The sequence below is a fragment of the Sinocyclocheilus grahami genome, unplaced genomic scaffold (assembly GCF_001515645.1).
Source record: "Sinocyclocheilus grahami isolate Dianchi unplaced genomic scaffold, SAMN03320097.WGS_v1.1 scaffold2071.1, whole genome shotgun sequence".
Lineage (NCBI taxonomy): Eukaryota > Metazoa > Chordata > Actinopteri > Cypriniformes > Cyprinidae > Sinocyclocheilus > Sinocyclocheilus grahami.
In genome coordinates this window covers 33,760-48,762 of record NW_015507250.1, presented here as the reverse complement: position 1 = coordinate 48,762, position 15,003 = coordinate 33,760, and the positions used below count along the sequence as shown (strand labels likewise).

Here is a 15,003-nt window from a genome sequence, read left to right as displayed (position 1 = left end):
CTAAAGTATTTCCAGACTGTAAAGTCGCTTTTTTTATCATGATACATAGGCCTACTGTGATTTATTCCAAAGTGACTTATATGATGCATTTAACATCAAATAATCTAAATGAAGCCTTTTAAAAGACGAGTATTCGCTGTGGTTGATGTTTGTGGCATGCGCCAGGAAGATGCTCGAGGAGACCGAGACTCGCTAAAGCAGTGCATTCTGTTGTTCTCTCTGTTTATCAAAGGCATGACATTTTGTAGTTATTTTGAATGTAACGTTACACAATTAAAAATATACATTTTACCATACGACTATAAATGACAGAGTATTAAGTTATTTCCCCTCGATGGGGAAAAAATCCAAGTGAACATCAATCAGTACTCAATATTAATTTAAACTGCTTTAAATATGACTGCTGCTTATTTCCTCTGCACTTCAATACTGGTCTGCGCTTGACTGTAGTCTGTCTGCTTATTGAGTTTATTTAACCCATCGCCATTTATTAGAACTGTGTGAACTAGTCACTCCTCACCTTAATGTTGTTCTAAAGGCTTATTACTTAACAACTGTTGTGCTCATAACAGCACAACAAATATATATATAATCTCCATAAGTATTTTTCAAAACCATTGTTTTCAAAAACAAGTCAATTCACCTTTTTATAATTTTTTTGATCAGATGAAACATCACATAAATGCAAATTTGAACATTACTCTGCACCAAATCTCCAAAAGCTTTATAAACAGCAATAAACAAGAAGGTGAGTGGCAAATTAAAAATGAAACTTGCTGAAATCTTTACCATCACGTTCCAAGAACACACAAAAAACTACTCATTAAGTAAAAAAGGAATCATTTTTTTTAATTAATTTTGTGAGTCAAAGTCATCAAATAATGAAAAGTGATATTTAACAAAAGAGCTGTGTTAGAGGAAGCAGACGCTGAGTATAAATATAAGCTGATGTTTTATTGTGATCAGGCGGCGCGGACGCTGAAGAACGGTAGCGCTCTGATGAAAGAGTCCAGTTTACTGTTGAACAGATCGCTCTGGAGAGACTCGCCCAGCACACACAGCGGGTTCTTCACGATGTACTCCACATACAGCTGCAAATGAGAGACAGTTACCAGAGTAAAGACAGAGAGTTATGTATGTGTGTGTGTGTGTGTGTGTGTGTGTGTGTCTTACAGTGCTGTAGATCTGCTGCAGTGTGTCTCTGCAGTTCGGCACGCCGAGGTCTGTGTTCATCACCAGTTTGATTCCTGTTGGAGTTTCATAATAATGCAGCTTGTAACGGCTGGTCTGGAACGTCAGAAAACCATCTTTCCTGAAGCATTCAGTCAAGGAGAACATACACACTCACACACACACACACACACACACACACACACACTCTCTGCTAATTATGAGCTGAAGAGCAGAAGTAACCCTCGAAGCCTGTTGCTCTCGCGCCTGGACTAGCTGTTTTAATTCGGTTTATTTTTATGCTGCAACTTTGTCTCACAGTTCATACTTTCTTTAATCTCGCAGTTATTACCTTTTTTTATTTTTCTCGCAAAAGTGCGTCTTTTTATGCCACAGTTGACTTTTTCTAAAAGATTGATGCTTTTATCTCAATTCATACTTTGTTCTCAAAATTGCAAAAAAAATTTTTATGTGACTTTTTTTTATCTAACAATTGTTTTTGTTGTTGTTGCTTTTACATTTATTTGAGTGCATTTCCAATTTTGGACTTTGAATTGACTTTATTTTTTTCCCTCAACTGCAAGTTTATATTTTTATATTTGCACATTTTGGACTCCTCAAAATTCCTACATTTTATCTCACGTCTTGGTCTTTATTTTTTTATTTTTTTCTAAAAATGTGACTTTTTATCTAACAATTCTGCCTCATTTTTATTTATTTTTTTCTGTTTTTCTAGCAGCTAAATGTTTATATCTCAACATTTTGAAATGGACTCTTTTTCTCAGAATCCTGAGCTTACAGTTCACAGCTTTTCCACATTTTTAGACGCCTAATCCGAGATATAAAGGTGAAGTGTCTGAGGGGAGACTGATTGTGTGGTGATTGTGTTGTTCAGACCAGCATCATGGCGGTGGAGTTTGAGGGAGGAGTGGTGATCGGCGCTGACTCTCGCACCACCACCGGGTGAGAGAGAGAGAGAGAGACCGCTTCTGTCAGTTTAGCTGGTGCTTCTGCTCTGTCTAACTGTGTGATGTGATCTGTGCAGCGCTTACATCGCCAACCGCGTGACGGATAAACTCACTCCCATCCACGAGCGCATCTTCTGCTGCCGCTCCGGCTCGGCGGCGGACACGCAGGCCATCGCTGACGCCGTCACCTACCAGCTGGGCTTCCACAGGTACAGCGGCGCACACGGCTCCTGCCACGAGACGTCTCTCCAGCTCTGACTCTCGTCTTCTGTCTCTCTTTCAGCATCGAGCTGGACGAGGCTCCTCTGGTGCAGACGGCGGCCAGTCTGTTCCGGGAGATGTGCTACAGGTACAGGGAGGAGCTGATGGCCGGGATCATCGTGGCCGGCTGGGACCCACGCAGAGGAGGACAGGTACGGCTTCAGCAGCAGCACGAGTCTGAGTCACTGATGGAGACATGCGGCTCACCTGTGTCTCGGTGTGTGTGTCCAGGTGTACACGGTGCCGGTCGGAGGGATGATGACCAGGCAGCCGGTGTCGGTGGGAGGATCCGGCAGCAGCTACATCTACGGATACGTGGATTCAAACTACAGAGCTGGAATGAGCAAAGAGGAGTGTCTCAAATTCACTGCAGAAGGTCAGACACACACACACACTCAAACAAAGCTTTTCAAACTCTGAACCACTTGCTTTGCAACATCTCACAATTCTGAATTTTTTTCTCTAAATTGTAACTTTAAAGCTTTTCAAAACTTTGACTTGGAGGCGCCACACACTGGTCAAAATGATGTAAATGCAATAAACTCAGCTCAAACATGCATTTACAAACCAATTGCCAATGTTTCATTGGAAGTGTAATCCATCATTTGATCCTATTAAATATGAAGTTTCTATATAATATGTGATCTTTTATTAATTTTCAGGACTTTTTGATTTGATTAATGGGGGTTTTGGTTAATCAGTGACTATTAACTAATATAATTCTTTTATTATATAAATGCATCATTTATAATATCTAGAAATGTGTAAAACTGATCTAAGATCAGCCAAAAAAATATATATAGACACTGGTTTATGGGTTCACAGAAGCTTTGTTTTAACAGTTTGATGCATGCTTTGAATCATTGATTGGGTTTAGAGCTTCACGAAGCAGTGTTTGCAGTCGAGATGTTATTATATAAATGCATCATTTATAATATCTAGAAATGTGTAAAACTGTCTAAGAAAATCTAAGATCAGCCAAAAAAAAACATATAGACACTGGTTTATGGGTTCACAGAAGCTTTGTTTTAACAGTTTGATGCATGCTTTGAATCATTGATTGGGTTTAGAGCTTCACGAAGCAGTGTTTGCAGTCGAGATGTGTGTGTGTGTGTGTGTGTGTATTCATCTCAGCGGTGTGTGTGTGCGCAGCGCTGACTCTGGCCATGGAGAGAGACGGCTCCAGCGGTGGAGTGGTCAGACTGGCGGTCGTCTCGGAGCAGGGTGTGGAGAGGCAGGTCATCCTCGGGAACCAGTTGCCCAAGTTCTCCACCGTCTGAATCTCTGATCTGTCCTTCATCAGAACCTAACAGTGTTTCTCTAGATGTTTGCCACACGAAGTTCTAATAAACAAGACTTCAGTCGACCTGTTCGGTGTCTGGCTGCTTTATTGAACGATTGAAAATCCCACGGTTTTGATGAAATGAAGAGCTTCTGCTCTTACAGTTGTGCGTTTGGAGCAGGACTATCTGCTAGAGGAATGGGAAACGTTTCATTCGTAATATTGCAAGTCTGTGTGTTACACAATTACATCACCTTTTGATTTGAGTGGAATGGAACCAATTCAGCAATGTTTTTAAGAATGTTAAATGGGTTGAATTGATCTGAATAACGACGGTTGTCTTCTGTACAGCTGAAATTTAATTAGTCTCACAACTCCTTAATTTTATAATTATTTTCCTTATTACTGTAAAGATGCTTTGAAGCGATCTATATTGAATAAAGCACTGTAGACATTAATGTAATGACTTTATTGAGAAAGATGACTTTTGACATTTTCAAAGGTGACTCAGAATTATATAATGTTTTTAATGTAATAATGGAATGTAGAAAAAAAATCTTGAAGCATAATGAGACTTTCAGAGATATCTGAATATGATTAATATACACCTACTAGCTCAGGTGAGATTACGAATAACAAATGTTTATTTGTAAGGTTTTACAAAAATCAAACCTATCTTTATCTACTTTCACAATTTTATCTATTCGGCAATGGTTTGAAGCTGTTAAACGTTTGAACTGGACTAAGTCTTTTGTAAGTCATGTCTGGTGAGTGAATAAATGTATATGTAAATAAGGTAATCATTTCCATGGGTAACACTTTGTTTTAATGGTCTGCTTTAGACCGTTCTACTAACTATAGCTCTAAATAACGTTGTATGTTCATTGCTGCTATTGTTCATTGTTGCTATGGTCATTACTATAAGTCAAGTACATGTAATCTTATTCTGCTAATTCTAACCTAACAGTCTACTAATACTGTAATGAGAGTTAGTTGATGTGTAGTCACAAAGTTACTACATAATTTGCCACACGAAGTTCTAATAAACAAGACTTCAGTCGACCTGTTCGGTGTCTGGCTGCTTTATTGAACGATTGAAAATCCCACGGTTTTAATGAAATGAAGAGCTTCTGCTCTTACAGTTGTGCGTTTGGAGCAGGACTATCTGCTAGAGGAATGGGAAACGTTTCATTAATTTTATAATTATTTTCCTTTTTATTACTGTAAAGATGCTTTGAAGCGATCCGTATTGAATAAAGCACTATAGACATTAATGTAACGACTTTGAGAAAGATGAGGTTTGACATTTTCAAAGGTGACTCAGAATGATATAAAATGTTCCAGACCTCAATATGAAATTGGGAATCGGCCCAAAGATGTCCTAAAAACGGTATTAAAGTTTGACCATTTTTAATGTAATAACGGAATGTAGAAAAAAAAATCTAGAAGCATAATGAGACTTTCAGAGATATCTGAATATGATTAATATACACCTACTAGCTCAGGTGAGATTACGAATAACATGTTTAGTTTTACAAAAATCGAACCTATCTTTATCTACTTTCACAATTTTATCTATTCGTCAATGGTTTGAAGCTGTTAAACGTTTGAACTGGACTAAGTGTTTTGTAAGTCATGTCTGGTGAGTGAATAAATGTATATGTAAATAAGGTAATCATTTCCATGGGTAACACTTTGTTTTAATGGTCTGCTTTAGACCGTTCTACTAACTATAGCTCTAAATAACGTTGTATGTTCATTGCTGCTATTGTTGCTATTGTCATTACTATGTCAAGTACATGTAATCTTATTCTGCTAATTCTAACCTAACAGTCTACTAATACTGTAATGAGAGTTAGTTGATGTGTAGTCACAAAGTTACTACATATAGAATGTCTAAAGTGGACGGAATAAAGTGCAAGCATTCCATTGTTTGTAGCTGAGAAGAACATTTTATTTCATTGGCTTAGAACCAACTAGCAATACTGGAAAGTTCAGAAATGTTGGAAGAGATCAAATTACGTCCACCAGCAGTTTACTCTAGAGCGACTGCGGAGGGCTGGCCAATCAGAGAGCAGGATCTCTCACAGGCCACGCCCCCAGCTCCAATCTCCCACTCCCCAACCACCCAGTGCATCTCTCTCTGATGCCCTCTCTCCTCCCTCAGGATCAGGCTGTAGCGTGCATTCATCCCCGCTCCGCTCGGGGCCCAGTGCTCCTCTTCCTCTGTCCATACGTCTGCTTCCTCTTCTCGGCTAATCACTCTGTACAGCGTCTTCCTGAACACTTCCCCGCTCGCCTTCGGCGCTCGTTCCTTATCTCCCACCAGTTCTATTTTGGAAGAAACGTCCCCTTTAGTCTCTCTCGTCTGCTGTTGCTCATCCCTGGAGATGAAGAGGACGCTCCGGAACACAGCTTGAACGTCTTTGATCTGTTCGAGGGGTAAAAAGCTCACACTCTCGCCCGCATTCTCCAATCCGTGCATGTTTTCGGTGCGTCTGTAAGCCCGCAGGGCGACCCCACTGTTCGAGCGAGCCAAGACGTGACGCTTGAGCCGCCGGTAGAGCACGAGGTAGTTTCTGAGAAGCCAAAGGAACAGGAAACAGGAAGTGAGAGCAGAAAGTACACACAGAAACACAAAGCCGGCAAATAGCCACCAGCACCACGGCAGCAGCCGTCCATACGCTCCCTGAGCATCTGCCCAGTGCGGATCAATGCTGGCTGGCGGTTCTGCTTGGGGAGTGACCCGTCTGGCGGTTGGGGGTTCAGTTTGGACCATAATCGTGTGCAGTTCTGGTTGGGCCGTACTTTGATGTTGGGGTTGGTCAATAATTGGTCCAAAGGTGGTGTTGAATGCAATCGTTGCCCTGAAAGTGTGTGGTTCAGGTCGGCCAGTATCCTGACTTTGGGATTCGGCAATAATTGGACCAGTGGTTGGCGGCACAGGGTTTGATGTGGGTTGGAACGTGACTGTTTTCCAGGTGTTTGGTTCTAGGGCGTCTCGAGTGGGAAGATACGGACTGGTCGTTGGAGTCGAGATAAAATACTCTGTCCAGAATTCATACCAGATTTTGGTCCAGGTCTCAGTGACCCAATACCTTTCAACAGAGGTCCAGGATTTGGTGGAATCGGGCAGGTGGGCGCCTGTGGCGGTGTTGTATGGAGCAGTTGCCGTTTGAGTGGGGGAAATTGGTTTTACTGAGTTTGTTGGAAGAACATGAGGGAGTTCGAGATCTGAAAGAATACGAGAGGGTTTGGCATCTTGGTCCCCTCTGGGATGAGGGAGTGCAGGATCCATTGGATCTGGTGGACAGAAGTCATTCTCCTCCAGTTCAATGATGGGCCGTTTGAGCAGGTGAGGTGGTCCCGAACACACCACGGAGTCGGCAGCAGGAACGATGTCGTTCGGTCCGTCGTGCATGTAGACGTTGTGTTCCTGGTCGTTCAGGTAGCTGTGGAGGTAACCAACCGCGCAGCTGCAGAGCCAGGGATTGTGGGTCAGGTAAACGTAAGGCAGCTCGGGTTTGGATGAGAAGAACCCATCGGGCATCAGCGAGACGCTGTTATTCTCCAAGTCGAACGTCTTTAGGCCGCCGGAGGAGACGCGCTCCAGGAGGCGCGGAGGCAGCGCGGGAAGCTTGTTCTCAGACAGGTTAATGACCTCCAGACGCGGCAGCTCGCTGAAGGTGCTGTCGTGAAGGGAACGGATCTGGTTCCTGTCCAAGTAGATCTCCATCAGACTGGGAGCGCAGCGGAACATCAGTCCTCCCAAACCAGTTAACCTGTTACCAGACAAACGCAAGACGCTCAGCTTCTCCAGCACTGGACCTGAAAGAAACACACAGAGACAACAGAGAATCTGAGACTCTCATCACATCAGAATGAAAGTTTTTGCCTTTTAATTCATGTCTGCACACAAAGGCTTAACTAAATCTACAACCATAAGCATGTGAGGTAAAAATGCAAGGAATGTGCAAAATGGAAAAGAGAAGGGAAAAAAACATTGTTAATGTGCAGTAGAGACAAGTTATTGTACAGTGTATGTGTTTTTTTTAATAGCATTAGTATAGGTGGTCAAAGTGAGCTTTATTGTTTAGCGCCAGGGTTTAGAGTTCAGCAGGCTAACAGCTGAAGGAAAGAAACTGTTCCTGAGTCTGCTGGTGCGACTCAAAGACTCCTATAACGTCTCCCAAACGGGAGAGGAGTAAAGAGTCATGGCTGGGGTGAGAGGAGGCTTTGATAATGCTTCTCACTCTCTTTAGGCAGCATTTGTGGGGCCTCATTTATAAAATGTTACGTATAAACCGTCCTAAATTTGTTCCAAGATAATTTCTCAAAAGTGCTTAAGTGCGATTCAGAGAAAAAGAACGTGCGCACAAAAACACGTGCGTACGCCTCTCTTCCAGAGGTGTCAGATCTCCGCCTTGTAAACACCCCTAATTAATATCATTAGTATATAAAGGAGCACACGCCAATATCCGACTTTCTATGCTTGAGAATGACGAGCACAAAGCTTCGTGAAAAAAAAAACTTTACCAAGTCTGAAACTGAGGTCCTGCTGGCGGAGGTAGAGGTTCGTGCGGGACGCTTTTTATTTAATAATGTGTAATTATTCTGTGGACAAATGTGTGTGTGTGGTTATATTTTTTTCTATTGACTATTATCAAAATGACTACTACTAGAAACAACAGAAATAATAATTATAATACTATTAATAGTAATTATAAAACAATTAGGTTTCCAAAAGTAAGAATAAACTACGAATTCAAGTAAAATTTTCAGTCATCTTATAAAAAGTGAGCCGTCCTACTTTTAAAATCACTTGCTATGACAACTAATAAAACGTTTAGTATCACGAAATTCTTGCAAAACTTTAAAAAACATTATTGAAAGAAAAATTGGACGTTTCATATCATAATAAAATAAATTATTGCACACTTATGGTCTGAAAAAACCTGCAAGTTCTCTTGTAAAATAAGCCGTGTACAGAAAGCGAGTAAAGAACTCTCAACATTAGGATACTAAAAAGGTCAGTTTAATCTCGCAAAAACTCCCGTTAATAAAAAATATGACTACACTGCAAAATTAATCTCTTACACTGTGTCTTTGTTGTTTATGATGAATTCGGTGCTTTTATTATTATTGCAGTTTAGATGTTCAAATAGCTGCAGTACTCTGACTTTGCCACAAGGAGGAGTGCGTTCGTCTGTTCAGACCCTGACGTGACGGCAGGGGCGTAGATTACGCCCCACTTTTAATATCACGTAAATTCGTCCCCCACACTTTTTCGTGGGGCAAGTGTGTTCGTATAGAGGTTTTCAAGAGCCGATGTGAATAAATATAGATTTAAATTCAAAGAGACAGGATAGTCTGTGCATGATCTGATGTTTTATTCGGACCCAGAATAAGGCGAGATGAACATCGCGGAGCGCTAAACACTCGTGTAGTGTGTGTTTCATTCATACTCGAAGCCGGAGGCGCTCTCCGCAGAAAGTCGTACGAGGAAATCCCTAATGTGGACAAAAGCGTCCAGCTATCGCTGTATGAAAACAGTTGTTTTCACAGAAAACAGAAACGTTTGGAAACATGAAGACATTAAACATACGATTGCGACAATATATGGTTTATTTGTGTTTGTCAAGTCCTCTCCAGGTAATAAATAAAGTATATGAACAATGCAGTGCTAGCTGACAGCATTTATTACAGTATAGAAACTATTCTGCCTTACGTGATAAAAAAAGTGTTTGTAGTATATAAACAAATCATTACCGATGTGAATAAATATATATTTAAATTCAAAGAGACAGGATAGTCTGTGCATGATCTGATGTTTTATTCGGACCCAGAATAAGGCGAGATGAACATCGCGGAGCGCTAAACACTCGTGTAGTGTGTGTTTCATTCATACTCGAAGCCGGAGGCGCTCTCCGCAGAAAGTCGTACGAGGAAATCCCTAATATATCACGTAAATTCGTCCCCCGCACTTTTAATATCACGTAAATTCATCCCCCGCACTTTTTAACCCATAGAGGTTTTCAAGAGCCGATGTGAATAAATATATATTTAAATTCAAAGAGACAGGATAGTCTGTGCATGATCTGATGTTTTATTCGGACCCAGAATAAGGCGAGATGAACGTTGCGGAGCGTTAAACACTCATGCAGTGTATGTTTCATTCATACTCGAAGCCGGAGGCGCTCTCGCGCAGAAAGTCGTACGAGGAAATCCCTAATATGGGCAAAAGCGTCCAGCTATCGCTGTATGAAAACAGTTGTTTTCACAGAAATTAAACATTTACTATTTACTATTAACATTTACTAGAATTAAACATACTATTGCGACAATATATGGTTTATTTGTGTTTGTCAAGTCATCTCCAGGTAATAAATAAAGTATATGAACAATGCAGTGCTAGCTGACAGCATTTATTACAGTATAGAAACTATTCTGCCTTATGTGATAAAAAGTGTTTGTAGTATATAAACAAATCATTATTATTGGTTATTGTCCAGCAGTTATTTGATTTCTAAGCCAATTAAAAGCTAGAAATGAGAGAAAAATTAAAGTTGCCTACACACTACCAGTCAAAAGTTTTTGAACAGTAAGATGTTTTGTGTTTTTTAAAGAAGTCTCTTCTGTTCACCAATCCTGCATTTATTTGATCCAAAGCAAAACAGCAACATTTTCAAATATTTTTGCTAGGCTATTTAAAATAAGTATTTTCTACTTGAACGTATTTTAAAATGTAATTTATTGTGATTTCAAAGCTAAATCTTTAGCATCATTACTCCAGTCACACGATCCTTCAGAACTCGTTCTGATATTCTGATTAGCTGCTCAAAAACATGTATTATTATTATTATGATGTTGAAAACAGCCGAGTAGAATTTTTTTCAGGTTTCTTTGATGAACAGAAAGTTCAGAAGAACAGCATTTATCTGAAATAGAAATTGTTTGTAACATTATAAATGTCTTTATCATCACTTGTGATCAATTTAAAACATCCTTGCTAAATAAAAGTGTTCATTTCTATAATTTATTTTCCAAAAGAAATAAAACTTATCCTGACTCCAAGCTTCTGAATGATACAGTGTATAATGTTACAAAAGCTTTTTATTTCACATAAATGCTGATCTTTGGATCTCTCTATTCATCAAAGAATCAACTGTTTTAAATATTGATAATAATAATAATAATAATCAGAAATGTTTCTCGAGCAGCAGATCAGCATATTATACTGATTTCTGAAGATCATGTGACACTGAAGACTGGAGGAATGATGCTGAAAATACAGCTGCACATCACAGAAATACATTAAAAATATATTCAAATAGAAAGCAGTTATTTTAAATAGTAAAAATATTTCACAACATTACTGCTTTTGCTGTATTTTGAATCAAATAAATGCAGGCTCGGTGAGCAGAAGATAATTCTTTATAAAACATTAAAAATCTTACTGTTCAAAAACTGTTGACTGGTTGGTTATATAGATTACAGAAATGTTATATTGTAATGTTATATATATCTATATAACATTTCTGTCCCCCTCAGTTCTGAAATGATGGCTACGCCCCTGCGTGACGGTAAGTACTTTTCCACGTCAAAGACCGTTTTTATAAATATGAACGTTGCCGTGTTTTTTAGCGTGCCTAACCTAACTCTAAGATCAAATCTGTGATCAAAAATGTTATAAATGAGGCCCGTGATGAATGTCTTTGATGGAGGGAAGCTGAACACCAGTGATGTATTGGGCAGTTTTCAGCACCCGCTGGAGGGCTTTCTGATCGGAGACAGTGCAGTTGCTGTACATTCAACAGGTGCTAAGGAAGCAAAGGTGCTGTTGTGCCTTTTTGATGAGTGTGGAGGTGTTGAGGGTCCAGGAAAGACCCTCAGAGATATGGACACCAAAGAACTTAAAGCGTCTCACCCGTTCCACTTTGGCTCCATCAGTGTAAATGGAATTGTGTGCGTGACCTTTCCTAGACTGCCAGTTTAATTTAGCATTTATATTTTTGCATTTTGCATTCATTTCACAGTTAGAGTAAAATGACTGATGTGCTTCTGTTTACCTGGCGGCTCCAGTGTGCTGATGTGATTGTGGCTCAGATCCAGCTCGTGCAGCTCTGAGAATCCAGAATACATGGACCAGGACAGAGACGTGAACTGGTTTCCAGTGAGAACCAGGACCTGCGTGTCTGCGTCGATGCCGGCGGGAACAGCCGTCAGTCCCTGACTCACGCAGCTGACGCGGGGCCGATGGTCCTGGTTCCTGTCGCTCTGACAGCTGCTGCTCGTGACGATGAAGCACCGTATCATGAGGAAGACCAGGGTGCTGATGAAGCGTGGCATGATGAAGGCTGCCGGAAAATTAAGACATTATCACAAGTTGTCTTAAAATGTAATGTAATGCTGCTCTTTTGAACTTTCTATTCATCTGTGCATCCTGAAAAATAAAATGTATCACGCTTTCCACAAAAATAATCAAAAATGTTTCTTAAGCAGCAAATCGGCATATTATACTGATTTCTGAAGATCATGTGACACTGAAGACTGGAGGAATGATGCTGAAAATACAGCTGCACATCACAGAAATACATTACAGTTTAACAGAGATTCACAGAGAAAACATCTGTTTGAAAGTCTAATATTTCACAATTTTTACTGTATTTTTAATTAAATAAATGCAGCCTCGGTGAGAAAAAGAGACTCCTTTCAGAAACATTTAGAAATCTTACCGACCCCAAACTCTTAAAATAATGTATAATTTTAAGTATGCATCGTGACAGTGAGATCTTGTCGTGAAATTAATGCTACAACACAAAACGATCTCAATGGTAGGCTTCATGTTCTTTACGCAAAATATAATGAACATTTCTTTAGATATTTTATTATGCATGATCTATAATAACAAATAGCTGTCGTAGTAAAATATATGACTAGTGACAGTACTGTTTTGAATAGAGATCGTCTTCATTACACCACACAAACATGACATTTCACCTTCAAAAATGACACGAGGAGACTGTAAAGAGCAAATGATGAGTACCTCTGAGCGCTGGTGTCTGCGGAGCTGCAAGAGTCTGTATGAAGCCTGTTTCCTCTGGGCTCTGGATTCACAGCTCTATCTCTCTTCCTCAGAGTCAAACACCAACCACAAGCTCTCCATATATGAGCATATATTCATCAATTCCCACAATGAGCTTTTCTTGGGTACAAAAACAAGTTTCCTGGAAGACGGTCATTTCTGCAACAACTGAACTCTATAGCAGTTAAACAATATATCCGAGTACTGAACCGGATCTCTACATGTTCTGAACGAAACATGAATGCTGTCAATCTTCTTGTGAAGTGATGTTGTTGCTTGTTCAATAGCATTTTAAAGCCTTTGTCATATTGTGATCTGTTTTACCTTTATCGTTAAAATACCCATCTTCAGCAAACAATGATAAAACAACAAAATAATTAGAATCTGCAGATATATAAGAGATACAGATGTGAGCTTCTGTCAACATTCAATTGATCGAAAGTTACAATAAAGATATTTATAATGTTACAAAAGATTTCTATTTAAAATAAATGCTGTTAAAAAAACTAACACTGAAGACTGGAGGAATGATGCTGAAAATACAGCTTTGGTCACAGCAATAAATTACATTTGAACAGATACTCACATAGAAAACAGATATTTTTAAATTGTAATATTATTTCACAATTTTTACTGTATTTTTGATCAAATAAATGCAGCCTTGGTGAGCACAAGAGACTCTTTCAGAAACATCTGGATATTTAAGACGTACAGACTTCAGAACACCAGACACACTGTCGTTTTTATACATTGTCCTTTATTGACATTTTGCAATTTTTAACCATTTTTAAAACTCAAAGATAACTCAAAACCCAGAATAAAACAAACAGAAGCGGCAGCTTGTGTCCAGTGAGACACTTGAGGTTCATAATGTAGAAAACCATGTCAATGTCTCTACATGTTCTGAACGAAACATGAATGCTGTCAATCTTCTTGTGAAGTGATGTTGTTGCTTGTTCAATAGCATTTTAAAGCCTTTGTCATATTGTGATCTGTTTTACCTTTATCGTTAAAATACCCATCTTCAGCAAACAATGATAAAACAACAAAATAATTAGAATCTGCAGATATATAAGAGATACAGATGTGAGCTTCTGTCAACATTCAATTGATCGAAAGTTACAATAAAGATATTTATAATGTTACAAAAGATTTCTATTTAAAATAAATGCTGTTAAAAAAACTAACACTGAAGACTGGAGGAATGATGCTGAAAATACAGCTTTGGTCACAGCAATAAATTACATTTGAACAGATACTCACATAGAAAACAGATATTTTTAAATTGTAATATTATTTCACAATTTTTACTGTATTTTTGATCAAATAAATGCAGCCTTGGTGAGCACAAGAGACTCTTTCAGAAACATCTGGATATTTAAGACGTACAGACTTCAGAACACCAGACACACTGTCGTTTTTATACATTGTCCTTTATTGACATTTTGCAATTTTTAACCATTTTTAAAACTCAAAGATAACTCAAAACCCAGAATAAAACAAACAGAAGCGGCAGCTTGTGTCCAGTGAGACACTTGAGGTTCATAATGTAGAAAACCATGTCAATGTCAACCTCAAACAAAACACACACACACACACACACACATACAGAGTGAACAGTGCATGTGTGTGTTTGTGCAAATGAACTCAGCGGATTCCTCACACACATACATGACTGCACAAACACACATTACTCAATGAAATCATAACCAAACTGAAGAAAGCAAATTAAACTAAATAAACGTCATATTACGGCAGGAAATAGTCTGCGAGTGTAAATAAAAGACATCATCATCAAAACACAATCAGCCGATTGTCCAGAAGTGTAAAAGGTCACGGTCAGAAAAGCTCCTGTGCTAGTTGAGTGATGTCATATCTCGCCGTAATAACTCCGGCCACCTGCGACGCAGTTACCACGACGACGCCGAACACAAGAACAGCCTCCCGTGTGTCTCTGAACATTCAAGTGGCTTGTCTGTATGTAGTGGTGTAGTGGGAATCTCCAATGGAAATTTCAGGTGAGACTCTCCAGTGGGAATCTCCAATCAGACTCTTAACGAAAAATTCTAAAATTCTCCAGTGAGACTCTTCAGAGAGATCTTCCAATGGGAATCTCCGGTGAGACTCTTCTTAAGAATCTCCAGTAGGAATCTCTGGTGGGAATCTTTTTAAGAATCTCTAGATAAATTCCCCAGTGAGACTCTTATAGAGAGATCTTCCAGTGGGAATCTCCAGTG

General features: G+C 39.4%; 3 protein-coding genes across 3 annotated transcripts; 1 reads left to right on the top strand and 2 right to left on the bottom strand.

Annotated features, from left to right (window-relative positions):
- Nucleotides 1-823: 823 nt before the first annotated feature.
- On the bottom strand, nt 824-1,355 carry LOC107573932 (trafficking protein particle complex subunit 1-like). The gene is made up of 2 exons (XM_016260393.1): nt 1,174-1,355; nt 824-1,091 (listed from the first exon to the last, which is right to left on the bottom strand). Exons 1-2 carry the CDS (start codon nt 1,336-1,338, stop codon nt 963-965), a joined length of 294 nt encoding a protein of 97 aa, XP_016115879.1. The 5' UTR covers nt 1,339-1,355; the 3' UTR covers nt 824-962.
- Nucleotides 1,356-2,033: 678 nt separating this feature from the next.
- On the top strand, nt 2,034-3,766 carry psmb6 (proteasome 20S subunit beta 6). The gene is made up of 5 exons (XM_016260392.1): nt 2,034-2,133; nt 2,216-2,347; nt 2,422-2,551; nt 2,631-2,775; nt 3,552-3,766. Exons 1-5 carry the CDS (start codon nt 2,075-2,077, stop codon nt 3,677-3,679), a joined length of 594 nt encoding a protein of 197 aa, XP_016115878.1. The 5' UTR covers nt 2,034-2,074; the 3' UTR covers nt 3,680-3,766.
- A 1,770-nt stretch (nt 3,767-5,536) lies between these two features.
- LOC107573933 (platelet glycoprotein Ib alpha chain) lies at nt 5,537-12,977 on the bottom strand. Its single transcript, XM_016260395.1, has 3 exons — nt 12,728-12,977; nt 11,751-12,038; nt 5,537-7,509 (listed from the first exon to the last, which is right to left on the bottom strand). Exons 2-3 carry the CDS (start codon nt 12,028-12,030, stop codon nt 5,717-5,719), a joined length of 2,073 nt encoding a protein of 690 aa, XP_016115881.1. The 5' UTR covers nt 12,031-12,038; nt 12,728-12,977; the 3' UTR covers nt 5,537-5,716.
- Nucleotides 12,978-15,003: the final 2,026 nt, after the last annotated feature.